Source organism: Martes martes, assembly GCF_963455335.1.
Source record: "Martes martes genome assembly, chromosome: 16".
NCBI lineage: Eukaryota > Metazoa > Chordata > Mammalia > Carnivora > Mustelidae > Martes > Martes martes.
The window spans coordinates 54,375,297-54,402,616 of NC_137904.1; the positions used below are offsets into that span (position 1 = coordinate 54,375,297).

At 37.6% G+C, this 27,320-nt stretch overlaps 1 protein-coding gene across 1 annotated transcript in view; it reads right to left on the minus strand.

Moving 5' to 3' along the window:
* Window positions 1-26,884, minus strand: part of LOC308357209 (uncharacterized protein) — a gene marked incomplete at both ends in the record, with an annotated part of 65,411 nt that extends 38,527 nt beyond the window's left edge. The window contains 4 exon segments of the mRNA XM_080826674.1: window positions 9,827-9,936; window positions 12,876-13,079; window positions 26,368-26,613; window positions 26,759-26,884. Coding sequence (XP_080682800.1) covers window positions 9,827-9,936; window positions 12,876-13,079; window positions 26,368-26,613; window positions 26,759-26,884 — 686 coding nt within the window.
* Window positions 26,885-27,320: the final 436 nt, after the last annotated feature.

The window sequence follows — 27,320 nt, forward strand, 5'->3', positions numbered from 1 at the left end:
AGTTTGGAGATGGCTGCTTCATAGCTTCTTTAAGGCAGGAGGAGACTGACTCAGAGGTAAGTATATTTTACTTTAGATTTCATGGAGGAAACTTAGAATAGGGTTATACTGAACATTAGACAGCAAAAATTTCCTCTTCACTGAGTCCATTTCTGACTTCATTTTTTTAAAGATTCTGTCTTGCATCCTTTCCTGGCTTACTGAAACTCGTCTTCCCCACCTGCCCCAATGTCCTAGGCAGAACATTTGTTCCATCTCTAATTCTCCAGTCTTGCTTGTTCCATTCAACACCTTAATGAATCAAGGATCCTCCTAGAGGACAACAAAGGGTTGTAAATTTAAAAACAACTTTCCCAGCTCAAAGTTTTTTCTATCTAACAACAAAAAAACTATATATGAAATATTGGATGGGGCTCCTGGGTGGCTTAGTCGTTAAGTGTCTGCCTTTGGCTCAGGTCGTGATCCCAGGGTCCTGGGATTGAGCCCAGCATAGGGCCCTGCATTGGGCCCCACATTGGGCTCCCTGCTCAGCAGGAAGCCTGCTTCTCTCTCTCCCACTCCCTCTGCTTGTGTTCCTTCTCTTGCTGTGTCTCTCTGTCAAATAAATTAAATCTTAAAAAAAAAAAAGAAATACTGGATTTTCAAAAAATTTTAAATATACTTATGATTAATGTAGACAGTGAAGAAAGTTACAGACAAGAAGATACATAAAGCATGGGCCTTAAGAACTCACTGGGGGATCGGAATTCCTCCAAAGCAAATTTCGTCTTTACAAGGCAGTCACTCAAATGGTTTACAAACAAGATTCTCTATTTTTAAAAAACAGATTACAGAGAATATCTCGAATGTTCAATCCTTAAATAACTATTAGAAGAAAGAAACCAAGAATCACCACCCACGATGTCAGCCTCACCCATGATCTGGGTACTAAGAAGGATTGTGTGGTTTGTTTTATGCTCTTTCAGGAAGGTCTGAACTTGATGCCTTGAGAAAGGACCCAATCCAGCAGTCAGGTCATCTAGTAGCAAAACTACAGTGTAGGAAGAGTGTGAAAGCATCTTCCACTTCCAAGTTAGGATCTTTAGAAAGTTGCATGGAAGCCCATATGATTTCTAGATTCAAATACAGCCCCCCACTGATTTCTCAGAGGCTTTCATGGCCTTTTGTTCCAAATTTTCCCTTATAATTTAGCAATTAGAGTTTGGACTTTAATAATAGCTTGATAGTTTTCAATACAAATTAATCTTAGGGCACCTCAGTAGCTCATCCAGTTAAGCGTCTGCCTTTAGATCAGGTCAGGATCTCAAGGTCCTAGGATCAAGCCCTGCGTTGGGCTCCCTGCTCAACAGGTGGTCTGCTTATCCCTCTCCCATTGCCCCCCTACCTGCCCCTCCCCACTCATGCTCTCTCACTCACTCCCTTTCAAATAAGTAAATAAAATCTTAAAAAAAAAAGTTAACCTCAAAAAATATTTTTTTCCCTTACCCGAGGATCTCCTAAAATGGCATTTCCAAATGTTAGTTTTCTCTTCTGCCCACCACTTAATTTTTTAGCAATAATATCTTGAATGTTTTGTATGTCCAATTCCATTGTAACTCTTTTTATCTATTAAAAAAAACTCTACATAATACAAAGTATTTTACTTTAATTAGCTCTCTAATAATTAGGTTCTTAAGAACTTGATCTATTAAGCTTTGTTTATGAAAAGATGAAGTAATAGTTCAACAGAAACATGGTCAAGAGCAAAGTACATTATTTTCAAAGGCATGAGTTCTAATATCTTCACCTACCTCTTGTTCTACTTCCTCTGACGGAATCCCTTTTATTTTAGCAAATAGCCTGAGGTTTTCTCTCACAGTAAGAAAGTCAAATCGAATATTGAATAATGGACAAAATCCCAAGTTCTTTCTCATTTCTCCCACATTAGTATTTCAGAGAGTTGAGTCTTACAAATAGCGACTGATCCTGTAAATAGAAATTTTAAAGTATTCGACACCAGGATAGTAACTCTAGGAAGAGTGGTAAGATAGGATATTAATTGAAGAAACTTCACATTTCATAATTGCATAATTAATACATTGAGGAGTTCAGATTATTCTTAAGATAAATATCAGGTTGCACAGCAATGCAAAGTGGACATGGAATGACAATAGCAGAGTGGAGATACAAGCTTTCTCATGAATTTATATAAATATGAAATAAATAGTTCCTATTCTAAATTGCTCAACTGTGTAAAAAAGCCTGCTTTAGAGAAGTGTTTTTTATGCAATCTGATTGAGGAACCTGCTTTATCAAACAACTCGCTTCTTTTCTTCTTCTTTTTTTTTTAATGTTGCATTAGTCACCATAAAGTACATCATTAGTTTTGATGTAGTTTCCATGATTCATTGTTTGTATGTAACACCCAGTGCTCCATGCAGTACGTGCCCTCCTTAATACGCAACACTGGGCTCCCCCATCCCCCCACTCTCCTCCCCGCTAAACCCTCAGTTTGATTCCCAGAGTCTGTAGTCTCTCATGGTTCATCTCCTCCTCTGATTCTCCCCCACCCCTTATTTTTCCCTTCCTTCTCCTAATGTCCTCCATGTTATTCCTTATGTTCCACATATAAATGAAACCATACTGTAATTGCCTTTCTCTGTTTGACTTATTTCACTTAGCATAATCCCCCCAGTTCCAGTCATGTTGATGCAAATGGGTATTGATCCTTTCTGAAGGTTGAGTAATATTCCATTGTGTATATGGACCACATCTTCCTTATCCACTCGTCTGTTGAAGGGCATCTCAGCTCCTTTCACAGTTTGGTGACTGTGGTCATTGCTGCTATGAACATTGGGGTGCATATAGCCCTTCTTTTCACTACATCTCTATCCTTGGAGCAAATACCCAGTAGTGCAATTGCTGGGTCATAGGGTAGCTCTATTTTTAACTTTTTGAGAAACCTTCACACTTTTTTTCAAAGTGACTATACCACCTTGCATTCCCACCAATGGTGTAAGAGCGTTCCCTTTTCTCCAGAACCTCTCCAACATTTGTTGTTCCTTGTCAATTTTTGCCATTCTAACTGGGATAAGGTGGTATCTCAGTGTGGTTTTGATTTGAATTTCCCTGATGGCGAACGATGTTGAACATTTATTCATATGTCTGTTAGCCATTTGTATGTCTTCTTGCTTCTAAAATTATTTTCTTACCTTCTGTAGAACCAGACAACCCACTCAGAATGTTTAACAGTGTCGATTTACCAGCTCTGCTCTGTCCCACTATTACAGTGATCTGTCCTTCATATATGTCAAGAAATATGCCTGTTTAAGAATAAAATGTGAAAATTAGACTTTAGATTATATTCAGGTGGAAAGGACCTTACAAAAGTTTGTAAGAGTCAAAGGTATCCCAGTGTTTCATTTATTGGTATTCTTATATGTTCCCTCTAAAATTATATATTTGTGTCTATTTATGAAAATAACACTTTAATTTCTCTGGGGAAATTGGATCAAGACTGAGAATATAAATTTTCACCTTCCTCCTTACCCAAATCCTTCAAATGTCAAAGAATATATTAATTTGATGTTAAAGAACAGAGCAAAGACTACACGCAATAAAGCAGAGTGAGCAGAGTATTTGCTTTCTGAGCCAAGAAAAGCATTGTGCCTGAACAGTCTCCCAGAAGCTCCCAGAACTGACACAGAAGGACCAGGGATGGAGGCAAAAGGGTATGTATCCTATATTTGGAGGGAGAGAGCATGGGTTAAGGAGAGGATGGTAAAATTTCCCCTGGCACTGGTCATTGCTCTGTTTTGTATCACAAAAGTGTGAGCATGGTCTCCAGAGGGATCTGGGGGACGCAGAACAGGTCACAGGCATTTTTTTTTCCTTGAATATTTGAAACATTATCTAACTCCATGGAGAAACAATAGAGTTCAATTAGCACCCTAGAAATTTTAAGAGATTCTCTGAAGATAGACGACATGTGGAATTATATTGTTGGAGAATCAAAAATGAGACTACAGCCCAAAACAGGTGATGAGGAGTCCTGTGAAAGTAGAACAATTCCAGTAATATCGCAAACTCAGTCTGACAAATCTACGTCAAAGATTATAAACCAGCATAAGCAGTACAACCTTATTTTTTAAAATGTTGATAATTGGACGCCTGGGTGGCTCAGTGGGTTAAGCCTCTGCCTTCAGCTCAGGTCATGATCTCAGGGTCCTGGGATTGAGTCCCACATGGGGCTCTCTGCTCGGCAGGGAGCCTGCTTCCTCCTCTCTCTCTCTGCCTGCCTCTCTGCCTACTTGTGATCTCTCTCTGTCAAATAAATAAAAATCTTTAAAAAATGTTGATAATTATATTATCGATGACTCTTCCTCAGAGTAGAAATGTGGGTTTTTTAAATTTTTTCTTTTTATCTAGACTCATTCTCTAATTTGCCACTATGACTGTCTGTAACATCAGAAAACAAAACAAAAAAAAAAATTTTTAATTAAGAGTATCACCAAAACAATGAAGTCTTCTCTTTACCTTGCAATACTTAAACTTTTTCAGGCTTTCCATCATACTCTTTTGTAACATTTCTGATTCTGAAAGACGATTAAGCAACTTTGAGGTAAGTACATTTTCTAGTAACACAGATTATGTTAACCGTCAATACGACAGTTTGTGATTAATGTTGAACCACACCAGGTAGGGTGTCACCCTCATAATGGGATCCAAGGAGGGCAGAGGTAAAATCTCACACCACTCCCAAAGAGACTTGCACAGACCAGCTCACACCCTTATCAAACCGGGTGTTTCGTACATGCCAGCAATTCTCAGTTGGGAAAGGAAGAGAGAGCTACCATTGAAAGAAAGGAAAAAAGAGAAGAAAGAGAGCGAGGGAGGGAGAGAGGATTTCCTTCAGTTCTGCACCCCTCTCTAGCTATTATTTAATTGTTCTTCTCCTCCACAGACGACTTTATCAAAATATAGTCTCTCTACTCTCTGTTTCCAATTTTTTAAAGATTTTATTTATTTATTTACTTATTTGACAGAGAGCACATGAGAAGGGGGATGGGCAGAGGGAGAAGCAGACTCCCCGCTGAGCAGGGAAGCCCAAAGACACAGGGGCTCAATCCCAGGACCCTGGGATCATGACCTGAGCCAAAGGCAGCCACTCAACCAAATGAACCACCCAGGTAGCTTTACGTTTCCATTTCTTTATCTCACATTGATTCCCAACCTAAAGCAACATAGCTTCTGACCCTTTAAGTCCACTGAAACTATCCTCAGTGAAGACACCAAGGACACGCTACAGAATCCATCATACACTGACACTTTCCAGTCATTGCTAGCTCCTTCCTTCTTGGGAGGCTTTATTCCCTTGACTTCTACCCTCTTGGTTTCCATATCTTTCTCTTATTATTCTGCGCAGCATACTTTATGGATTCCTTAAACTGGATTCCAAACTTGACCAACTATTTTTCTTATTCTCAAATCTTTTTTTTTTTTTTTGGTAGCAAATCTTTATTATAAATAGAGTGTCATCACATAAATGCATTGTAATAGAACTTGCACAGAACATTTCCTAGGGTTTATTTTGGGGCAGTATTTTACATATAGAAGAAGGTGGTCTCTGCATGGGTTGGAAGCCCCTTGCCACAGAGCATCAGGAAAGAAAACCAATTCTTTGTATGCACAAATGTATTAAAATTTATATTTGCTCTGAAAGAAAAAGAGATGTATTCATCCAATTTTTTAAGAGAAAAAAATTATTTAATTGCAAAACTTATGGTAAAAAAGACACATTTTTTCCAGTGTTCCAAGATTCATTGTTTATGCACCACACCAGCGCTCCATGGAATTCATGCCCTCTTTAATACCCACCACCAGGCTCACCCAACCCCCCAACCTCCTCCCCTTTAAAACCCTCAGTTTGTTTCTCAGTCTTCACAGTCAAATCTTTGCCGTATGATATTGCCCACTCTCATTGCTTCAACTCTAACTTAGATTCTAATTATTCCCAAATTTGTGTCTTTAGGTCTTTCTTCAAATTCTCAAATGTACATATTCAGCTTTTTGCTCTGCATCTGCTCGTAGATACCACACAGGTCGTATTATTTTCCCCTGTAAACCAGTCCTACTTCTGTTCTCTATCTCAGTTGGTGTTTTCAACATCCGCCCAGGAATGCCAACTTAAACTCCTAAGAAACATCCTTGATTCTTCTCTCTCTCTCTCTCTCACCTCAACCTGTGGTCCACAAAATTACTATAATTTAACCTTATGGATTTGTGAATTTAACTTTATGAAATCTCTTTGAATTTATCCCTTTATCACTTGTCTATGACCTTCTAGTCCAGATTATTTTTTTTTAAGATTTTATTTATTTATTTGACAGACAGAGATCACAAGTAGGCAGAGAGGCAGGCAGAGAGAGAGGAGGAAGCAGGCTCCCTGCTGAGCAGAGAGCCCAATGCGGGGCTCAATCCCAGGACCCTGGGATCATGACCTGAGCCGAAGGCAGAGGCTTAACCCACTGAGCCACCCAGGTGCCCCTCTAGTCCAGATTCTTATCATTTTTCATCTTAACCTCTGAATCTGATGGTGTTTTCCCTTTCCATCAACCTAGCCCCTTGTCTCCTGTAATGCAGAGGACATACCAGGAATGAACTTCCCAGAAATCCTTCTCTGTATTGGACTTGGGGAGAACTTGGGCAAGATTTGGAAAGCAGAAGTGAAAAAAGGTCATTTTTCTCTGAAGGTCACAGGGGCAGACACATGAGCAGACTGTAGGTTTGTAGCAGCTTCTCAGATTTCTTGACAAGCCCTGCTTTGCTGCTGGAGATTAAGGAACCTGGTGGGAACTTTCCCAGAGGATCCTGGCAAACTTAGTGAGACCTTCCCATTTCCATACATCTGGATAGATTTTCAGGCTACACCTTTCTTCACCTTCCCTCTTGTATTCTTAGTACATTTATAAATTACTAATTTTCATACCAGATCCCTTTACTTGTACAATATTTCCAGCAACTCACTTGTCCTGACCAAACCCAGACTGACACAACCTTTGGAACGTTTCCATTTCTCCAGTTGTATCTCCTTCAAATCCATTCCAGAAAGCTATCCAAATGATCTGCCAAAGGACTCGCTGTCTACTTGGCCTCCCTAAAATCACTTGGTGATTCCCCTGCACTACACAGGACAGCCTGTCCTTCTTGGCAAACAAAACCCACATGATCTGATTTGGCCCGTATCTCTTAATATTTACCTCTCCCCCCTTCTAGCCTTGTGCTTTGAGCTCAGAAATATCATCTTCTTGTCATTTTTCAGACATACACACATTGTTTCTTGCTGTGCTATGCTGGCCACACTGCCCTGTCTGTTTGGAGGAACTTTCACATTCCCATCACAATTTATGTGACTTTTTCCTTCCATAAGACTCACCTCAAGAGTCACCTGCTTCTGACCTTTCCTACTATTCAGGCTGGGCTGAATGATCCTTCCCTAGGATTGGTTATTCTCTGCATCATCTCTACCACTCTTTTTACTAATAATCTATTTAAGTGCCTGTGGCCCCCCAGGCTCTGCCTGTCCTGAGGTTAAAGACTGTCATTCATCTTTGAATCCTAGTTCTGGCAGAGAGAGCCTAATGAATGATGAATAAATGAAGTAACCAATTTGCCAGCAGAAGCAGTCTGGTCCAGAATGATCCAAAGAGCTGGTTTGACCATATTGGGGTAGCAAGCATTAAAAGGGGCTGTCAAGGTAGAGGACAGAGTATGTGGGTTTAGACAGGCTAGAGCTGTTCTGTGTACCTGGGGGTACACTCATTTCATGTTAAAGCATCAACAGCAAGTTGGATCTAAGACCATGGAATAGGACGGCTGGTGGCATCCACTTAGGAAAACTGAATGACCACACAACCACACGTGTCTTCATTGCCCAATGGATGAACATGAGTCAGGGTTAATGTTCGGGCACTTATGGAACCATGTTGCTGAAGGGTGAAATTGTGGATGGACTAATGTGATTTAGTCCCGATTTAGCTTGTTAATTTAACTAAATTTTCTGGTGTCAACATAGTTACTGTAAGTTAATGGTAAGGAACATGGTAAACTGAAATAACTAATTTTTTTTTTTTAGATCTTATTTATTTGACAGACAGATCAGAAGTAGGCAGAGCAGCAGGCAGGGGTGTGGGGAGCAGGCTCCCTGCTGAGCAGAGAGCCCAATGCCGGGCTCGATCCCAGGTCCCTGAGATCATGACCTGAGCCAAAGTCAGAGGCTTAACCCACTGAGCCACCCAGATGTCCCCTAAATTTTCACATAGGAGTTAGGGTTTGAAAAACTACCAGCAATGGTAGAATTTGAGAAATTCCAACTCCAGGGAATAGAGGGTTTCCGCTTATCTGTCCATGTCAGGTTATAGTTTTTATCTTTCCTCTCTTGTCTCTCTGCTCATTTCCCCTTCTCCCAGATACATTTGCCCATCACATTTGACCTGTTTCAAAATAAGTGAACCGATTTAAGAATATCTGATTGAATTTACCTGGGATATTCCTAATAGCAAAGAGTTACTGAATGCTTATTATGGGCTAGGCACTATTCTAAAAGCTCTACTCATGGTAACTGATTTACTCGTCATAACAAACTTACTTCCAGTATCATGCCTATTTTTAAGACACAGAAACTGAGACATAGGCAAGTAACTTAGCTGGGATTATACAGTCAACAAGCAGTAAAGCCAGGATTCAAACCAGGTGGTTTAAATCCATGGAGCACATTGTAATCACTGTGTTCCATTTTGTTTTCAGAATACACTTCACATAAATGGAATGTCATTAGGAGTACTTCTCAATAATCTCCTTCAATAAAATAAGCAAACACCTAGAGAAGCATGCACTAAATTATGATGACATTAAGAATTAGGCAGTCATTTTCTATACATCTTCCCACTTTCCCTTAAAACCTTTATCAATGCTTTTCTCTACATTATTTTTATTTATATGCCCTTTCAATCAACCACACCCATATGGATAAAGATTTTTAAAAACTGACAAAAAAAAGATAACTAACATTTATCCAGTTCCTGTTACCTAACAGGCATATTTCATTATCTCACTGATTCTTTAAATTCCTCAAGAAGAAGTCACTGTACTGTTGAAATATATTACACATTTCTTAGAAATGAAAAAAAAATGATTAGAGATCTCATATGGTTTGGCAAAAAGTTACCAAGCTACTAAATAATAGAGAAATCTTTTGACTTCAAAACTTCAATCCATATACTTCCTAAAGGCAGATTATCAAAGAAATGTGTATCTGTTTTATATACTATATGTGCGCATACATACATATCATAATATATGTGTTTGTGTGTATTAGAAGAGAATGCAGAGAGGAGATTATAAATGGTGGGGATAGAAAGTAAAAGATGAAGGACAAGAAAATGAATAGGGCTACTAAATTTTGCTGCTGACAATATCAAAAACACTTACTTTTAAAATAATGAACGAGGGGCACCTGGGTGGCTTAGTGGGTTAAACCTCTGCCTTTGGCTCAGGTCATGATCTCGGGGTCCTGGGACCGAGCCCCACATCGGCCTCTTTGCTCAGCGGGGAGCCTGCTTCCCCCTCTCTCTCTGCCTGCCTCTCTGCCTACTTGTGATCTCTGTCAAATAAATGAATAAAATCTTTTAAAAAAATGATGTATGAAAGTTTAGAATGGTGGCAGAAACACCTGAAAGAAAGGAACTTTCCAAAAAGACATCATCTATAATATTGGGCCTGTGGCTGGCTCTGTTGTCCCTTAGTTTATTGAACTTTTACCTGTAAGTATGCACCATTTGTTAGTTACCTTGTACCTTCTTTTCCATGGAACCCTGGAGGCCCTGGTTCAAAGGAGTCATCAGAGGAATGCTCAGGATTTATTTCATCCTCAGAGACTTCATAATGAGTGTTTTGACGCTGGGACCAAAATGAAGACTTGAGGAAAAACAAGAGCCATCTTCATCTGATCAATCAAGACACAGTTAGCTATTGAATTAATCATCTACATCGGTAAAGAATGGTATCTGTCCTAGTGTGGCTCGATACCAATTTTTTCTACACATTAATGATTTATTTTTTCCAGTTTTATTCAGAAATAATTGACATCTATAACTGTCAATGTTTAAGCCATGATGGCTTGATTTACATGTATTGTAAAATGGTTACTATGATTGGTTCAGCTAACATCCATTATCTCAATAGATACAATAAAACTAAAAGAATAAAAAGAACAAAATGTTCTCCTTGTGATAAGAACTCTTAGGATTTATGTTCTCAACAACTTTCCCATGTATCACACAGTAGTACTGACTATAGACCTCCTGGTGTACATGATATCCCTCGTACTTATTTACCTTATAACTGGAAATCCTTCTTCCAATTCCCCCTTCCTCCAGCTGTAAGTCTGATCTCTTTTTCTATAAGCTTGTTGTTGTTGTTTTTTTCTTGGATTTTGTTTTTTTTTTTTGTTTTTTTTTTTTAGATTCCACATATAAGTGAGATCATACAGTATTTGTCTTTCTCGGTTGGTATCAATTTTGAATTTAAGTTATTAAGTTGGAGAATTATATTTATAACTTTAAAAGTAAAGTATTATAAGGATTTTAAAGTTAAGACCGTGTTTTGTTCCTTGGTGAATTTTCAGCTCTGGTTCATTTAAAAAAAAAAAAAGCTTATCAAAGAAGGTAAGTGGTAGCTGTTGGAAATCATATCAAACATTCTCAGGATTTCCAGCCACTTGGGTCCTTAAAAAGAGAAGTTATACAAGCTGATTTCTGCCATAGTATATGAAGAAATATTATTTTGATAATATAGGAAAATGAACATTGAAAATAATGAGCGTATCAGTCACTATAAATCCAAAGTCAAATTTTTTAAAACCTTAAGGATAACAGAAAAGCAGACAAAATAGTTATTAAGAACAGAAGGGTAGACAAAAGACTGGATATGTGCTGGCATATAGAAAAATGGAGAAAGGAAGAAAATTAAGGGCTCAGAAGTGAAAGGACGGGACATATTAAAAACTCATTAGGAAAAAGAAATAAAAACAAATCCAACTGTTTCTGCCATGTCTTCATTTGTTTTATTTTATGTAGTTTTTTTCAACCAGATGAATTAATCCTTAAAGTTTGGAATGGCCTCATGGAATTATACAGGGATTTTCATCAAGGTAGTTGGTATCACTCCAAGGCCAAATGGGCTGTATGTATAACTGATTAAAAATTGTCTAACATTTAAATGGACTTAGCGTTTAATGGTAAGAAAGGAGAATAGAGCAATAATTAATAGGAAGTTCAGCTGTGGATCTAAAGAACCAAAGTAAATGAAATGAGATGGCATTTTAACAACGTCTCCACAAAAATGTGAATTTATTAGTGATCAGAGGAGGAAACTTAATAGATTTTTCAGAGAGTATAAGGTAATTTAAACAACTCAGAATCTTCATAGGTGATGTCACATGACAAGCCATTACTGTAGGCTCATAAAAGGGGATAAACTTGGTCAAAGTACCGCAGCAAAAGGAGAGCTGAAGAGGAAAAGATACAACAACATGTAACTTCTAGAATCATGAAAACAAAGTGTTGGCGCCATAAAGAAAAACAGATGGAAAAGGTGTAGCTAGAAAATGAGTGTCTTTGAAAAGAGAAATGAAAAGGACCATGTATTATGGTCCTAAAGATATAACGTGGGAAAGTAGAAATGCTCCGAATGAAAATATGTAGAAACATCGACAGCTGAACTAGCCAGAAAAGGGAATTATACCGTGAGAAAGTAAAGGAAATTTCTTAAAACAAAGGGATATTAACATTGAGAAATAAATTCATTTTATTCATAGAATTTATAGGATTTTTAAAAATATGTCAAAAATTGAATGAATTTTGGACATTCCTGTTTTGCTGCTACTGACGTAGTTAAGTGACATTTTCTCTACCCCCAGTAGCCAAGATCAGAAACAAAAACCATCCTCATCCCCTCTCTTTCTCACTACCTCCATCTAATATATAACTAACCACCAGGTCGGATTGTTTCTAGCTCCTAAGTACCTCCCGAGTCTGTCCTCCCCTCTATAGTACATTGGTCCTCAATCTGGTCCCCTCCCCTCTCTAACACAGATTATAATGTCAACCTGCTTTGAGTCCATCCTCTAAACAGCTATCAGAGTGATCTTCCTAACATAAATCTCACCAGTGAAAAGTCCTATATAGATTACATCAATCTGTCTCTCTTTCCTGCACCCATGGTTCTAAGGTTCTTCAATTTCTTGGATGAATAATACTTTTTTTTAAATAAATACACTGTGTTCTTTAAGGACAATTGAAAAACAAAAACAAAAACTCCCATCTTGCTATGATCGCTACTGCGAAAGAGAGAAAATATTTTCACAACAAACGTATAGATATTTAAAGGCTATAATCTCACAATACGAAAGAGAATTTCCAATGAAAGAATTAAGGTATTTAAGTCTCACATTGTTTTTGTCATTTCAACAAAAACAAGAGAAACCCTTGTCAGGGATCACCACCAATACTGGAACTGACTAGGGGAGAGAATCCCAAATTCTTCACATGATCCGTAGAGTCAGCGAGCACAAGCACCTACAGAGGGACGTAACTGGAGGTGACGCTCAGCCCCCTGGGATCTTTACACGTTATATTGCCCTGTGCATAGCTGTGCACGATACGTATTCGGAAAAAAATTTCCCCTTTTAATTTCTTGTTAGCTGCTTATTAATTCCTACATTAGAACCACATCTGACACCCCAACCATGCACTAGCTCTACCTAATAAATTTTCATTTTCCCCACACTACAGCCGTTTCCCATTACTCGGCACACATGCTATTCCTTTTGACCATACAATTTTTCGTGCATTCTTGTCCACCAGGTAAACTTTCTCATTATCCTTTAAATGCAGCTGAAATTCTTTCCTCCCACCAACCCGAGGACTTAGACTATCGTAGAAACTTGTGGTATCCTCTCCTATCGCACTTCCTACACTACATTTAAGTACTGATTTGTGAAGTGTCTCCAATGCTAACCTTGAAAGCCTTGAAGACACAGACTGTTGACCCACATAAACTTAAATAGCAGTTATGTATTAGATACAAAGATGAAATCTGATATCTAATTAGTATCAATTTTATGGGAAATTCTGATCCAGAAAAAGAATGATTAATGTAAACACATTTAAATATAACCTACTCTTGGGGCACCTGGGTGGCTCAGTGGGTTGAAGACTCTGCCTTTGCCTCAGGTCGTCATGATCCCAGAGTCCTGGGGTTGAGCCCTGCATCGGGCTCTCTGCTCAGCAGGGGGCCTGCTTCTCGCCTGCCCCCCGCTCCCCCCCCCCACCTCTCTGCCTACTTGTGATCTCTGTCAAATAAATAAATAAAATCTTTAAAATAAATAAATAAATAAATATAACCTACTCTAAAAATGTGGATTTGAAATATGTTTTTTAAAAATTGGGTTAAAGAGTACATATTGTACCCAAGTAAGGGGAAAGTGAGACTTAATCAAACTTGTGGGAAAAAGAAAAAAAAAAAAAAACAAGGAGGAAGAGAAGGAGGAGGGACAGGAAGAAGAAGGAAAAGAAGAAACAGATTTTTTTATTTGAAGCTGAGGGAAATTAAGAGGACATTCTTGGATTCCTTCATCAAATATTTGAGAGCTTCTTTGCACCAGGTGGTCTCTAGATGGAAAACACATTATGTATCTGGAAGAAAGTTCAAATAAGAAAACCAAAATACATGCATTTATGTAATTCATCAGGAATTTGTTGAGGACCTACTATATGACAAAGACTGCTCTAGATGCTTGGAGATACCAGTGTAATAAAACACAAGTATCTCTTCCTCAGGGGGACTTACATTCCAGAGACAAAAGACAAGACATAAATAACAAATGTAATGAATATCAAATTTAGTGGGGGGGGGGGGGAAACCCGGAAGGGGAGGACTAAGTCAGTTTCAAAGTTTTCACCCAAATTCTGCTAACTTTGTTCTTGGGCTAGTCATATAACCTTTGTTCTTGGGCTAGTCATATAACCACTGCTTTGGCATCTCTAAAATGTGAGGCTTGTACAAAATGCTGAACTAAATACTCATTGGTAAAATTTTCTGATTATATGACTACATAGAGACAGAAAAAAAAATTGAATTCCACTTTCCCAGAAATAAATATTACTTACTGTGCCTTCCCATAGTAGAGGGTGGGGGTTAGGGTAGTAGTTGAAAAGTAGGCTAATTATGAATGAGTAGAGAATTTAGAAGAAAAAATGGCTATTTAACCAATTAAAGTACAAATCAAATTTTAGATGGAAGTATTGGAAAAAAATGTTAGAGCAGAAAAAAACCAAAACGTTAGAAGAGGGCAAATAGGCAATATGGCACAGAGTTATGTCAGGGGAAGATTAACTTTGGAGCATTAACTATGCCTTCGTCTACTCCCAAGAAAGAATTTCAGTTTTATCTACTAGATTCCAGGGCCTGAAGGGCTAAAAACAAACTGACTTGATTTATATACAAAGGGTTATAAACAATGGGCAAAATAGAAAATAAGAAATTCCAAAAGGAAAAAGATGATGAAAAAGTAGAGAAGATCCTAGCCCCAGTTTAGCTGGGGACACTTTTAAGGGTTCAGCAAAAGGGAATTTTTAAGACCTTTGCTATGTATGTGAACAAGAGGATGAGTGCGTACATCAGGAGATCAGATCTGGGATTTTACTTCCCATTTTGCAGGTTTGAGATGAAAGTAAAATTTTCTAAGCAGTTGGACACTAGAGTGCTGATTCTTGTCTACGACCCATGCCAATGTACACATGTTAACTTGGATTCAGAGATCACATGTATTTATTATATGCTACTTTTTTTTCAAAGAAGAAATTTCATTTAATTTTAAGAAGTTGTTTATTCATGAGAATAATTTTGCAAAGTAATTTTGAAGGCAATTTGCTAAGTGCATAAGAAATGCATTATTTCAAAATGATAGACTATGAAATTTTAAAATGAAATTATATTAATGGAACAAGTAAGAGGCATAGGGGATAAAGTTCTAAAATAACAGTATAATAGAGATAAAGAACATGAAACAAATAAAGATCTTAAAAAACTATGCATGCTTTAAAAATAGAATACTTGAATTAGACAATGTTTAAGGAAAGACAACAAAATAATAGGATTTGAAAAGGACAGACATATTCAGATTCTGATGCATGAGAAGGAATTATGTATGAGTACAATTTGTGGATTTTACGTGGGCAGAAAGGAATATAAGTGTATTAGTTCCTGGGATGGCATATGCATTCTATATAGCAATTTAACAATAATTATTTAAGAAACACTTTTAACTAATTTTATGTAATTTAATGAGTTTATTTTACTGATTTTTATGATACTCTATAAAGCATTCTTGTTAGGCTGATCATCCCATACTGGTCCCTTCTTCATATTCTTGAGATGCAGAAGAACAAGTTTCCTAGAGCATTTAAATATAACCTACTCTGCAAAAGAGAGAAAATGTTTTTACAATGAGCTGTTTAATGAGCTTTTAACGTTCATAAGTTCAATTCAAATACTAAAAAGCATCATCGTGTTCAATAGTTGTTAGAGTTGTTTCCTTCTCTCTCCCCACCTGCAACCAACACACACACACACATATGCACACACACTCACACACCCCCCATACCTTTATAAAAGATAAAAACCAAAAGAACTACAAGTTATTTTTTACCAAATAATTCTGGTCAGACCATTAAATAATGAGATGAAAATGAGGAGATTCTATTAATTTTGAAACTATTTCCTTTCCTCTGCCAACAGAAATGCTTCTTAAATTACAAGCAAACAAATAGTAAGATAATACCTTATAAGAAGCAAGAATGGCTTTAAATTCAACTGTAACCACACTATGACTTACCAGGCAAAACTCGCTCAAAATATAACGTTAATATCAAATAGAGATGAGATCAACTGCCAGAATGAAGAAAGTAATCATCATAATGTATGACTCTCCAGACGGATCGGGAAAAAAAACGCCAATCAAGGTATAATCCATGTGTAAAATCTGAGATTAAAAAGAATAAAATAACAGAAGATGAACCTATAAGGCTAAAGGGTTTTTTTTTTAATTAAATTGTACTGCTAGACAAATACAGTTCATATTTTAATAGCTTTTTCTTCAAAAATTCACAGTGAAGATGTTAGTAGTAGTGCTGCTTTTTACAAATAAAATTATTGCCACAAAAGCGGGAAATGCTATCTGAAAAGTAAAACAATTGAAGAATAGAAATTTAACTGACTAATTGATTACCACATAAGTTTTAAAGAAGGGGATTTACAGAAGTGGTCAAGGAGCCAAAAATAACATATTGTAGGAAGAGAAACTCAGAGTGGGCAGTGAAACTAGAGGACGTGTAAAGGAAATATAAAAATGCTAAGGGTAAGATATTGTAGAAACACTCAACTATTAAATAAGTATTGAAGACTTGAAGAGATTTCATTTTAAAGATAAGAAAGACAATAGTTCACATTCCTATAGCATGTGTCAGGAACTGCACTGGCATTATGGTTACAGAATAACACAGTCAGCCCTCCCATTTACCCCCATTGAGGAGATTTCTACTGACATCCCCTTTCTGCAGAAGAAGAAAGGAAGGCTACAGAAACCAAGTGACTTGCCCAAGGCTACCCAGCTGGTACGTGGGCAGAGCGGAGACTGATTCATGCATTGTAACTTATTCACTATTACTCATACCTCCACATTTTACTGCTTCTTTAAATGGGGACATAAATCAGACAAACTGAGGGGTTAGATAATGGACAATTATTTTTCTTCTTTAAATTGTCTAGGCTTTTACAAATGACCTATCTTCTTTGCTTATTACTTTGGTGAGAATGCAACAGAACTTCTTAAAATACAAGGTGACTGATCACTAAGTTTCATGAAGTTACCAAACTCTTCAATAACTTTGAAAATCTAATAAATAAAATCATAAAATCACTGTGTGGGACACCTGGGTGGCTCAGTGGGTTAAGCCTCTGCCTTCGGCTCAGGTCATGATCTCAGGGTCCTGGGATGGAGCCCGCTTCCCTCTCTCTCTGCCTCTCTGCCTACTTGTGATCATTGTCTGTCAAATAAATAATAAAAACAAATATTTAAAAAAAAATAAAATCACTGTGCTCTTCACCTGGACCATTGCAGCAATGAAGACAAAGGGGCTTAAAAGATCTAATGTCCATCCCAAAGATGAACGAAGTTGTCTGTACAATACAAGTGACTCCCAGACATCCCCAAAATATAGTGAAGAGAAACCCAACCAAACTGGTAAGGATAGGTTTCTTTATCAGCACACTCAGGAGGAAAGCCAATGCTATGTGAAGGAAGAAAGAAGAGTTCCAATTGGTATATTTGTTCCTTTGAGAATCATTTTTAGCAATATTAATCAATTCCTCACACTGTCAAAAACTTTCTCAAAACATATAGAAAACTAGATACCAAATTAGTGCCTATGTCATAGCAATATCCTGAAGAAACATCATCTACTCATAGATCCGAGACGTAAAACAAATTAAGAGGTATCTTTGGCTAACACACCAAAGACGGGCCATATGGGACAAAGAGTGTGAATATCACCATGAAGCCAACAATGACTACAATTTGGATAGATGTTATGATCAGAACCATAACAATGGACAGGATAAATACAAAACTAGCAGGCATTAATCCCCAGGAGAGCCTATGGTAGAAACAAGGTGTTGCTTCAGAATGTCACACACAGGTAAATGTCTGGAGAGGCCATACGCAAAAACCGTTAGGAGCACAACTTCTAAAACAAACAGACCAGAGTCAAATTTACTATAAAACTGTGGCTCCATGCAGTCATGGGTAGGACTTTTCCATTCTCACCCTCGTCTGTGAATTGGAATTAATGGTGGTAGCTACCTCATACGGTTGTTTTGTTTTAAGATACTGTGTATGAACTCTTTAGCTGAGCTGTTCTTAGAATTACTTTACAATTGTTGAATGAATTTAAAAATTCATATAACTACACATAATCTGATTCTTTCAGTCAAGTGACTAAATATGAAATGGAAATATAATAATCTCACCTTTAAACTCCCTTATACTAAATTGAAATCTCTCTGATTAAAACCCTAATTCAAAAACATATATGTGCCCCCCCATGCTTATTGCAACATTATTTACAATAACCAAGACATGGAAGCAACTTATGTCTCCATCAATGAATGAAAGGATAACAAAAGTGGTATAGATATACGCACAATGAAATATTACTCAGCCACAAAAAAGAAGAAAATCTTGCTATCTGCAATAAAAAGGATTGAGGCCATTATGCTAAGTTAAAATAGACAAAGATTAATACCATATAATCTCACTTATACATAGAATCTAAAACAAACAAACAAACAAACTCATAGATATGGAGAACAGATTGGTGGTAGCCAGAGGTGGGGGTAGGGAGCAGGAAAAATGGGTGAAGGTGATTAAAAAGCACACAAACAAGCTATAAAATAAATCATGGGAATGTAATACTTAGCATAGTGAATGTAGTTAATAATACTGTATCATCTTTTTGAAAGTTGCTAAGAGAGTAGATCTTAAAAGTTCTCATCACAAGAAAGAAAGTTGTAAACCTGTGTGGATTTATGGTGGTGATCATTTCACAATATATACAAATATTGAATCATTATGTTTTTCACCTGAAACTAATATAATACTATGTATCCATTATATTCCAATCAAAAAAAGATCATAGTTTTCCTCATGGTCTCATTACTCCATTTGAAATTTTAAAAATCTGGTGGCTTTCAGTTCTGCCCTAATCAATTCCATTTGGTCATCCATAACTTTCTCCAACCTAGCTATTGCCTGGATAATTGTTAGCCTGAATTCTCTTTCCGACATATTGTCTATGTTGATAGCCGTTAGCTCTATTGCAGAAGGCCCATCCTCTGTATTTTTCTTCTGTTGGGCATTCCTCCTCCTAGTCATTTTGGTGAGAGATGACTGAACAGATGTAGCTGGATGTATCGACCGTGGTGCAGTATAGGTGCACCCTGGAACGCTTCTGAGCAATCAGGATTCCCCAGCCAAATGAGAGAAAAAAGAAAAGAAAAAGAAAAAAGAGAGAGAGAGAGAGACAGGAAAAAAAGGGAAGATAAAAGAGAAGGTTCAGCCCAAATGGGCCCCAAGGTAAGATTTATGAAGTATACAAACAAAAACAGACAAATAAAAAGACTGATAAAAGTATATGACAAGAGAAAAAAAAAATATATATATATATATATAAAAGTAAAAAAAGGAAGAACTTCGTCAAAAAGAACCCCAAGTATAAGCTTTATATACTATCAGGACAAACACAAATATACAGAAACACTGGCGGAAGAAAAAGATGGGAGAGTGGTTATAGATTCTCAGTGTGGGGGAAGAAGGTTATTTTGATTCTTCCTGGATGTATCTTGATATCTTTGTTAAGGGACTCAACTTTCCTAAGATAAAGGAAAAATTGGTTTAAAAATTGGTTTAAAAATTGGTTTACCTATAGGAGTAGCATTGATTTGGGAAAGGGGGTTACCTTGAAGTTTAACTCTATATGAATATTAGAAAATAAAAATAAAAAAGGAATAAACTAGACTAAACTAAACTAAAATTTAAAAAATCTTCTACAAAACTAAATACCTAACAATTTTATTCAGTTAAGTTTTTGAAGATCGGGTAAATCTTTCATATATAGAAACATCTGCTCCTAATAATAATGATTTTTCAGAAGAGCTGGTCACAGATTGGACTAAAGAGAGCATGAAATATGAAGATGGGTTAAGGAGAAGAAAAGAAGAAAAATGGACAATACTATTCAATTCATTGTATTACACAATACTGTGTTCAATGAATTAATAAGAATGTTAGACAAATATAAATTCCAATATATGTATCAAAGCATAAACCAAGTCAAATACAATTATTTTCTATGCTTTTGCCACTTATACATTGGGAATATAAAATGGTATATCTACTCTGGAAAACAGTTAAGCAGTTTCTTATTAAACTAAACCGCCATACAACCCAGAAATTATACCATTGGGTATTTACCTCAGAGAAATGAAAAATTATGCTTATAAAAATACCTGGACATCAATGTTCACAGTAGCTTTATTTGTATTTTATATATTTGTATATTTATATATTTGTATTTATATTGTATTTTATTTGTAATGCTCCCAAACTGGGAACAACCCCTACCCCTTTGAAAGACTGAACAAGGAACCAAACAGAGATATTGCTACTATGGGATAGTTTCAGCAATAAAAAGGAGCAAACTATTGATAAATACAAACTTGTAAGAAGGGCCAGGAAATTATAATTAGTGGGAAAAAAAAACCAAAGGTTATGAACTATGGGATTCCATTTATAGAGCCTTCTTGAAGTGTCAAAATTATAGAAATGGTGAAGAGATTGGTGTTTGGCAGGGGTTAGGGATGGGGGATAAGGAAGAGTGTTGACTGTGACTATAATGACCGAACAATGGAACTGTTCTGTATCTTAACTGTATCAATGTCCACAATGAGATTGTGATATCATGTGACAGTTTTACATGACGTTATCATTGGGGGAAACCGGGTAAAGGGTACACACAATCTATTTCTTAAAACTGAGTATGTATCTACCTCAAATAAAAATGTTTAATTAAAAAAAATTGTAGTTACTTGTAGGACTAAGACTAAATGATGTTTTATTTTTTTTTTTTTTTAAATCATTTACATTATTTTTTTTTTAATATTTTATTTTATTTATTTATTTGACAGAGAGAGATCACAGTAGACAGAGAAGCAGAGAGAGAGGGAGAGAGAGAAGCAGGCTCTCTGCTGAGCAGAGAGCCCGATGCGGGACTCGATCCCAGGACTCTGAGATCATGACCTGAGCTGAAGGCAGCGGCTTAACCCACTGAGCCACCCAGGCGCCCTAAATGATGTTTTAAAAAGGAGAAAGAAATGGTTTGTACCATGTCAGTATAGACTCACTAAACTATAAACAGTTGAGGGGATTGGGAGAGCCTGTGGGAAAAAAGTACTTTAACTGCTTTCAGTTACATTGAAATAATACTATTAGTATTGTAAGACCTATTATATGTATAATAGTACTATATTTGAATTGTTAAGTATCAGCGTGAATTCATAAGGCATTTATCTTTAGTATGTATTTCTACAAAATGTAGAAAATACATCATGATTTTATCTCTGCTATTGAAAAAGCCTAGAAACAGGGGCACCTGGGTGGCTCAGTGGGTTAAAGCCTCTGCCTTCGGTTCAGGTCATGATCCCAGGATCCTGGGATCGAGCCCCACATTGGGCTCTCTGCTCAGCAGGGAGCCTGCTTCCCCCTCTCTCTCTGCCTACCTCTCTGCCTACTTATGATCTCTGTTTGTCAAATAAATAAATTCTTTAAAAAAAAAAGTCTAGAAACAATGACCAATTAAATAGCAAAAGATATTTCTAGTATGCAATGCTCCGGAAATACTTTTTCTAACTAAAAGAAATCTTGCGACACAAAATAGCAAGGTACCTATTTCTTTTTTTTTTTTTTTTTTTTTTTTTTTTTCAAAAACCCACTTAGAATCTTGTCAAAAAGAATCAGAAACCAACCTTCAGTTCCCTTTGACCAAAGATGGGACAATTTGAATTTCAATGAGAATAATTATTACAATGGCTTGAAACCTATTAGACATGTTTAGATCCATGAGTTTATAATGGTATTTTTAAAAATCAGTCATCTTTGAAGAATGTCAGGCAAACAGCCAATTATCTAATAAAGGAAAAAGTTAAGCAAAAAAATTCTGTTTTCAATCATTTGTTTTACCTTTGTTTTCCTGTTCCGCCCTTAAAAAAATTTGCCTCAATATGAGCTAACCATCATTCATGGATATTTAAACCAAATTCTCTTAACTGTGAATATAATTATGGCTCGTAGAACTGAAATTGCTAGAATTTCATATAACAGAAATGTACAGTTAGAAAGGGACTACTGTAAATAATTCTCATGATCTCATCATGATGTTTTATGTAAGAAATTACTCTTGAGATCCTTTGAAAATTCTGCAGTCCTTTTTTTGTTGTTGAAAATTGAAAATTCTGTCTTGTTGAGCCTTATTTGGGTCAAGTAGATTATAGCAAAATTTATGAGCATTCAGGAAAAAAGTGAAGAGGGTAAAATATACAACAACTGTGGGGACTTTATGGGAAATACATCAGTTTTACCCCAATAACTGGGATGTTTTGTTTTGTTTTTTAAGATTTTATTTATTTATTTTGAGAGAGAGAGAGAGCATGAGATGGCAGAGGGTAAGAGGGAGAAGCAGACTCCCTGCTCAGAAGGGACCCCAAGGCGGGACTCGACCCCAAGACTCCAGGATTATGACCTGAGCCAAAGGCCGTCACCTAACCAACTGAGCCACCCAGGATCCCCCCAATAACTGGGATGCTTGACTGCAGCTGGTAATGGTTTTTTCTTCAAAGTTAAATAGTCAAATCCATACTTTTTTATACATATTATTTCATTTTAAGAATCTCTTTTCCTGGGCGCCTGAGTGGCTCAGTCATTGAGGGTCTGTCTTCAGCTCAGGTCATGATCTCCAGATCCTGGGATCAAGGTCACGTTGGGCTCCCAACTCATCAAGGAGCCCACTTTCCCCTCTCCCTCTGCCTCTCCCCCTGCTTATGCTCTCTCTCTCTCAAATGAATAAAATCTTTAAAGCAGCTGCCTTCGTCTGGGGTCATGATCCCAGGGTCCTGGGATCGGGCTCCCTGCTTGGTGGGGAGTCTGCTCCTCCCTCTCCCACTCCCCCTGCTTGTGTTCCCTCTCTCACTGACTCTCTCTGTCAAATAAATAAAATTAAACAAACAAAAAGAAAGAAAGAGGTTTCTTAGTCAAAAATCTTAACTTTTCCGTGCCTTGGTTTTCTTGTGAACTAACAGCACTAAAAACTGTGAGTGGTCCTTGGAATACAATAGATTCAAAGTTCAATGTTTGCTGCTCTTGCTTTATTATTGTGTATTATCCCAAAGTCTATGGGGAAAGGGACTATAGATAAATGAAGAGAGACAGAGAGAGAGAGAGAGATTCATTTGACTCTGTGCCTTGTGTCTTACAGGAGCAGCACTGTGCTAAGTGGTTTAGAGATATTGTCTCATCTAAACCTTAGTCTGACCCAAAGAACATCTTTATTGACCAACTGCATGAACTAGCTTTGATAACATCATGGTAAATCAGTTTAATGTTCAAATTTTTCAACCCCTTCTTCCCTGCTTCGCGTCCATGAAGGAATAATTACCCGTATCACTGATCCCGGGCTTGGCCCTTTGACTTGCTTGGGCTTTATGGTGGGCAGAACATGCTTTTTTGCCCCTTGACTTTGGATTTGTCCACATGACTTGCTGTAACCAATGGGATTTTATCAAATAGGACTTGAGGAGGAGCTTGAAATGCGCGGGGCAGTGAGACTTGCTCTCTTGCGCTTCTGTGATTGAAAGAGAAGAGTATGTCCAGCTCTGCTGCGGAACCACGGAGGAGCAGAGCCACACGGGGCAGACTTGATGCCACCTGAAACTTGGATCCAAGCCCAGCCAAGCCCAGACTGGATCTGCCAGACTCCGGTCATGCCACAGACAAATGAGAAGAAATAAATGAGTTTTGTTTGACATTAACGGGTTTTAGGGTGGTGTTTTATGCAGCATCTTTCTAACAATAGCTAACAGATACAAGCACCATATTTCTATTCTTCAACTCAGGGAAGCATAAGCATAATTCTTATTTCATTTCTACTACCAGTATCTTAAAATGTAGTATGGGTAAGCTAATTAAAATTGAACGCATGCAAAAAAAACCAAACAAACAAAAAACCAACTCCTGAATGCATCTAGTTTCTTTTATAACTTAATGGGTTTCTCTGTTTATTAATGTGTGATACACAGGCAAGAAAGCAACTTAACTCACCGGAAGGCAGACTCTTGGAGACCCATCACTGTCATCAGTTTCTTAAACTTTTTTCTTTCCTGCATAACATTTAATGATGTGAAGTACACAAAAGGGGAGAAATAAACCACACAAATAAAAGTAAACCAGGTTATTTATAATATCTCCATTAGAAATGAAAGGCGGCATCTTCATATTGATTCCAATAACTGATGTCAACTTTCCCATCACAGAATGATTTGTCATGATCTAAATTGGGATATTAAACAAATTCATTACATTAACTATAGAAAAATATATTAGAAAAAAAGAAAAATTATGTTATAAAAAAGGTACATGTTTTGTTCCTTTTCATTTTCAGTACTTACATGTTGCTATCTTTTAAAATATGGTAAACTATTAATATCATCGGAACAGTCTTGATGACTTCTGGTATTAGTAAGGTTGACATTATTTATAAGAGTCATTTTATTTTTTTTTTATTTCATTTATTTATTTGACAGAGAGATCACAAGTAGGCAGAGAGGCAGGCAGAGAGAGAGAGAGAGGAAAGCAGGCTCCCCGCCGAGCATAGAGCCCGACGTGGGGCTCGATCCCAAGACCCTGAGATCATGACCCAGGCCGAAGACAGAGGCTCAACCCACTGAGCCACCCAGGGTCCCAAGAGTCATTTTAAAAATACTAGAGGTCTAACATGCCCAGTATACTGGGATGGGTGGTAGAAAGAGAGAGCCAATCCACAGGAACACTCCTCACTCTTCCTGGAGCTTTACATTTCATGGTGGGGCAGAGAAGGAAGGCGAGGCATCAAACAGCCCATTGCACAATCAATAGTTTGATTATAGTTGAGCAACTACATTAAAGGAGAAGTAGCGGGTGTTCTGAGAACAAAAACAGGGAAGGCTTCCCTGAATAAATGACATTTATTTATACAGTGATCTTACCTAAACAAAGCTTGGGCAGGGAGGGAAGCTGAGGATGGAGAAGAAAAATCTGAGCAGAGGAAACAGCATTTGCAAAAGAAGGAAGGGGTACAATGCATTGGAGACACAGGAAGGAGGTCCTTAAGGCAAAAGTGACAGAAGGGGAGTGGGGGAGAGAGACAAGGCTAGAGAAATAAACTACTCCCACAGTTCAGGCAAAAGGTGGTAATGGCTTGGACTAGTGTTGGTTGCAGAGTTGAGAAGCACATGGATTTCAGTTTAGGATTAGCAGAGCTGATGAGAGATCAGAGGTAATGGGTGAGGCAGAGGAAATGTTCTCTGATAATTCCCTAGTTTCTAATGGGTCACCTAGGTGGGTAGTCTTGCATTCACTAAGGCAGGAAAATTTTTAAAAGATTCAGCCACATGAAGAGAAAAATACCCACATTCGGTTTTGAACATACTCGTTTAAATCGTTTAGGAAGCATCAAAGTAGAGATATTCAGCAAACAGTCAGATACATGGAACTAGAGCAAGGTTAGGTAACTATGGTCCATGGACCAAATCTGGTCTACTACCTGCTTTTGTAAATAAAGTTTTTATTAGAATGGAGCCATACTCTGCTTTATGTACTGTTTATGGTTTCTTTCATGTTACAACAGTTGAGCTGAATAGGTATCATAGAAAAACTTTGGCCCCTGGAGACTACAATATTTATTACAATATTTATTACCCTTACAGAACAAGTTTGCTGGTCTACAAGATGAAGTAGGGTTCTCAGAGTTATCAGCATGTAAATTACAATTAAAGTTATGGAAGTAAATAACCTTGTTTGGAGAACATAGATAGGATGGGGAAAGATGTCTAGGTTAGAACCTTGTTGAACTATAGATTTAAAAAAGCACGAATCTGGGGTGCCTGGGTGGCTCAGTGGGTTAAGCCTCTGCCTTCGGCTTGGATCATGATCTCAGGGTCTTGGGATCGAGCCCCACATCAGGCTCTCTGCTCAGCGGGGAGCCTGCTTCCCCCTCTCTCTCTGCCTCTCTGCCTGCTTGTGATCTGTCTGCCAAATAAATAAATAAATAAATAAAATCTTAAAAAAAAAAGCACGAGTCTGAAGCTGGATAAGGTGGCAAGAAGGCTGAGAAGGAAAGGCTAGAAAAGTGCATGAAAATCAAGGGAAGGCTATATTATTTAGTTAAAAGATCAAGTAAAATAAGAAATGAAAAATGTCCATGTTTAATTAACGTGGGGGTTGTTACTGACCTCAGAAAAAGCCATTCGGGTGGTGTGGTTGGGGACAGAAATCGTTCTGAGTTGAGGGGAGCCTCGGTGAAGGCAACGCGTTCAAGAAATTCAGCCATTAAGAGGAGGGAGCTAACGTTCTTGCCTGAGGAGGAAATAAGGAAAGGTCCTGCTACTATGTGAAGAAATCAATACTTTCCAATCCCAAAGAGAAGAATCTAGTTGAGAGGGGGAAGCTGAAGAAGGAGGAGACAGAAGGGAAGATCCGTGGTGCAGCCTTTCTGATGATGATGATGGAGGGAACAGGATCCAGCCTGTGAACTGACGAAGGACGTCAGAGGTGAGGCCGAAGGAAAAGGAAGGGTGCAGGGAGCAGTAGGTCTGTAGCTCAGCAGGGTGTGTGTTGGGAAGTGGGGATGTGCCCGTCAGTTTCTTTTTCCTCTGAGAAAAAGAGGCAGAGCACAATCTCCTAAGCGTTGTAGGGGCAAAGTAGAGGAGGAGGTGGAGACCGAAGACAAGGAGAAAATACAGAAAATATAAAATATTTTTATATTTTATATTTTACAGAAGTAAGTTAGGCACTTACTTCTGTAATTGCAGCGATAATTGCCATCTGAAAAGCCACAAACCCATTTTGCCAGTATCTTGTCGAGTGACAAATAATTTCATCATCAGAATCCCAGCAGTGTTCTTTAAGGAAGGAGACGAACATGCCCGTCGTTATGCAGTGGAACCAGTCAATGGAATTAAAACCTTAACTTATATGCCTGTTCAGAGCCCATGATTATACAATGATTATACAATTTAGAGCATTTTTTAAAAGGTTTTATTTATTTATTTGACAGACAGAGATCACAAGTAGGCAGAGAGGCAGGCAGAGAGAGAGGAGGAAGCAGGCTCCCAGCTGAGCACAGAGCCCCATGCAGGGCTCGATCCCAGGACCCTGGGATCATGACCTGAGCTGAAGGCAGAGGCTTTAACCCACTTAGCCACCCAGGTGCCCCAAGTGAGAGCATTTTTAAAGCGTTCTGCAAAACAGGAATAAAGAAGCATATTATTGAACAGTGGACAGAATAATTCTGTAGTAAAGACTGATCACTAAGTTCAGGAATAAAAAGTATATTACTTCATTTCTTGATTTTATTAAC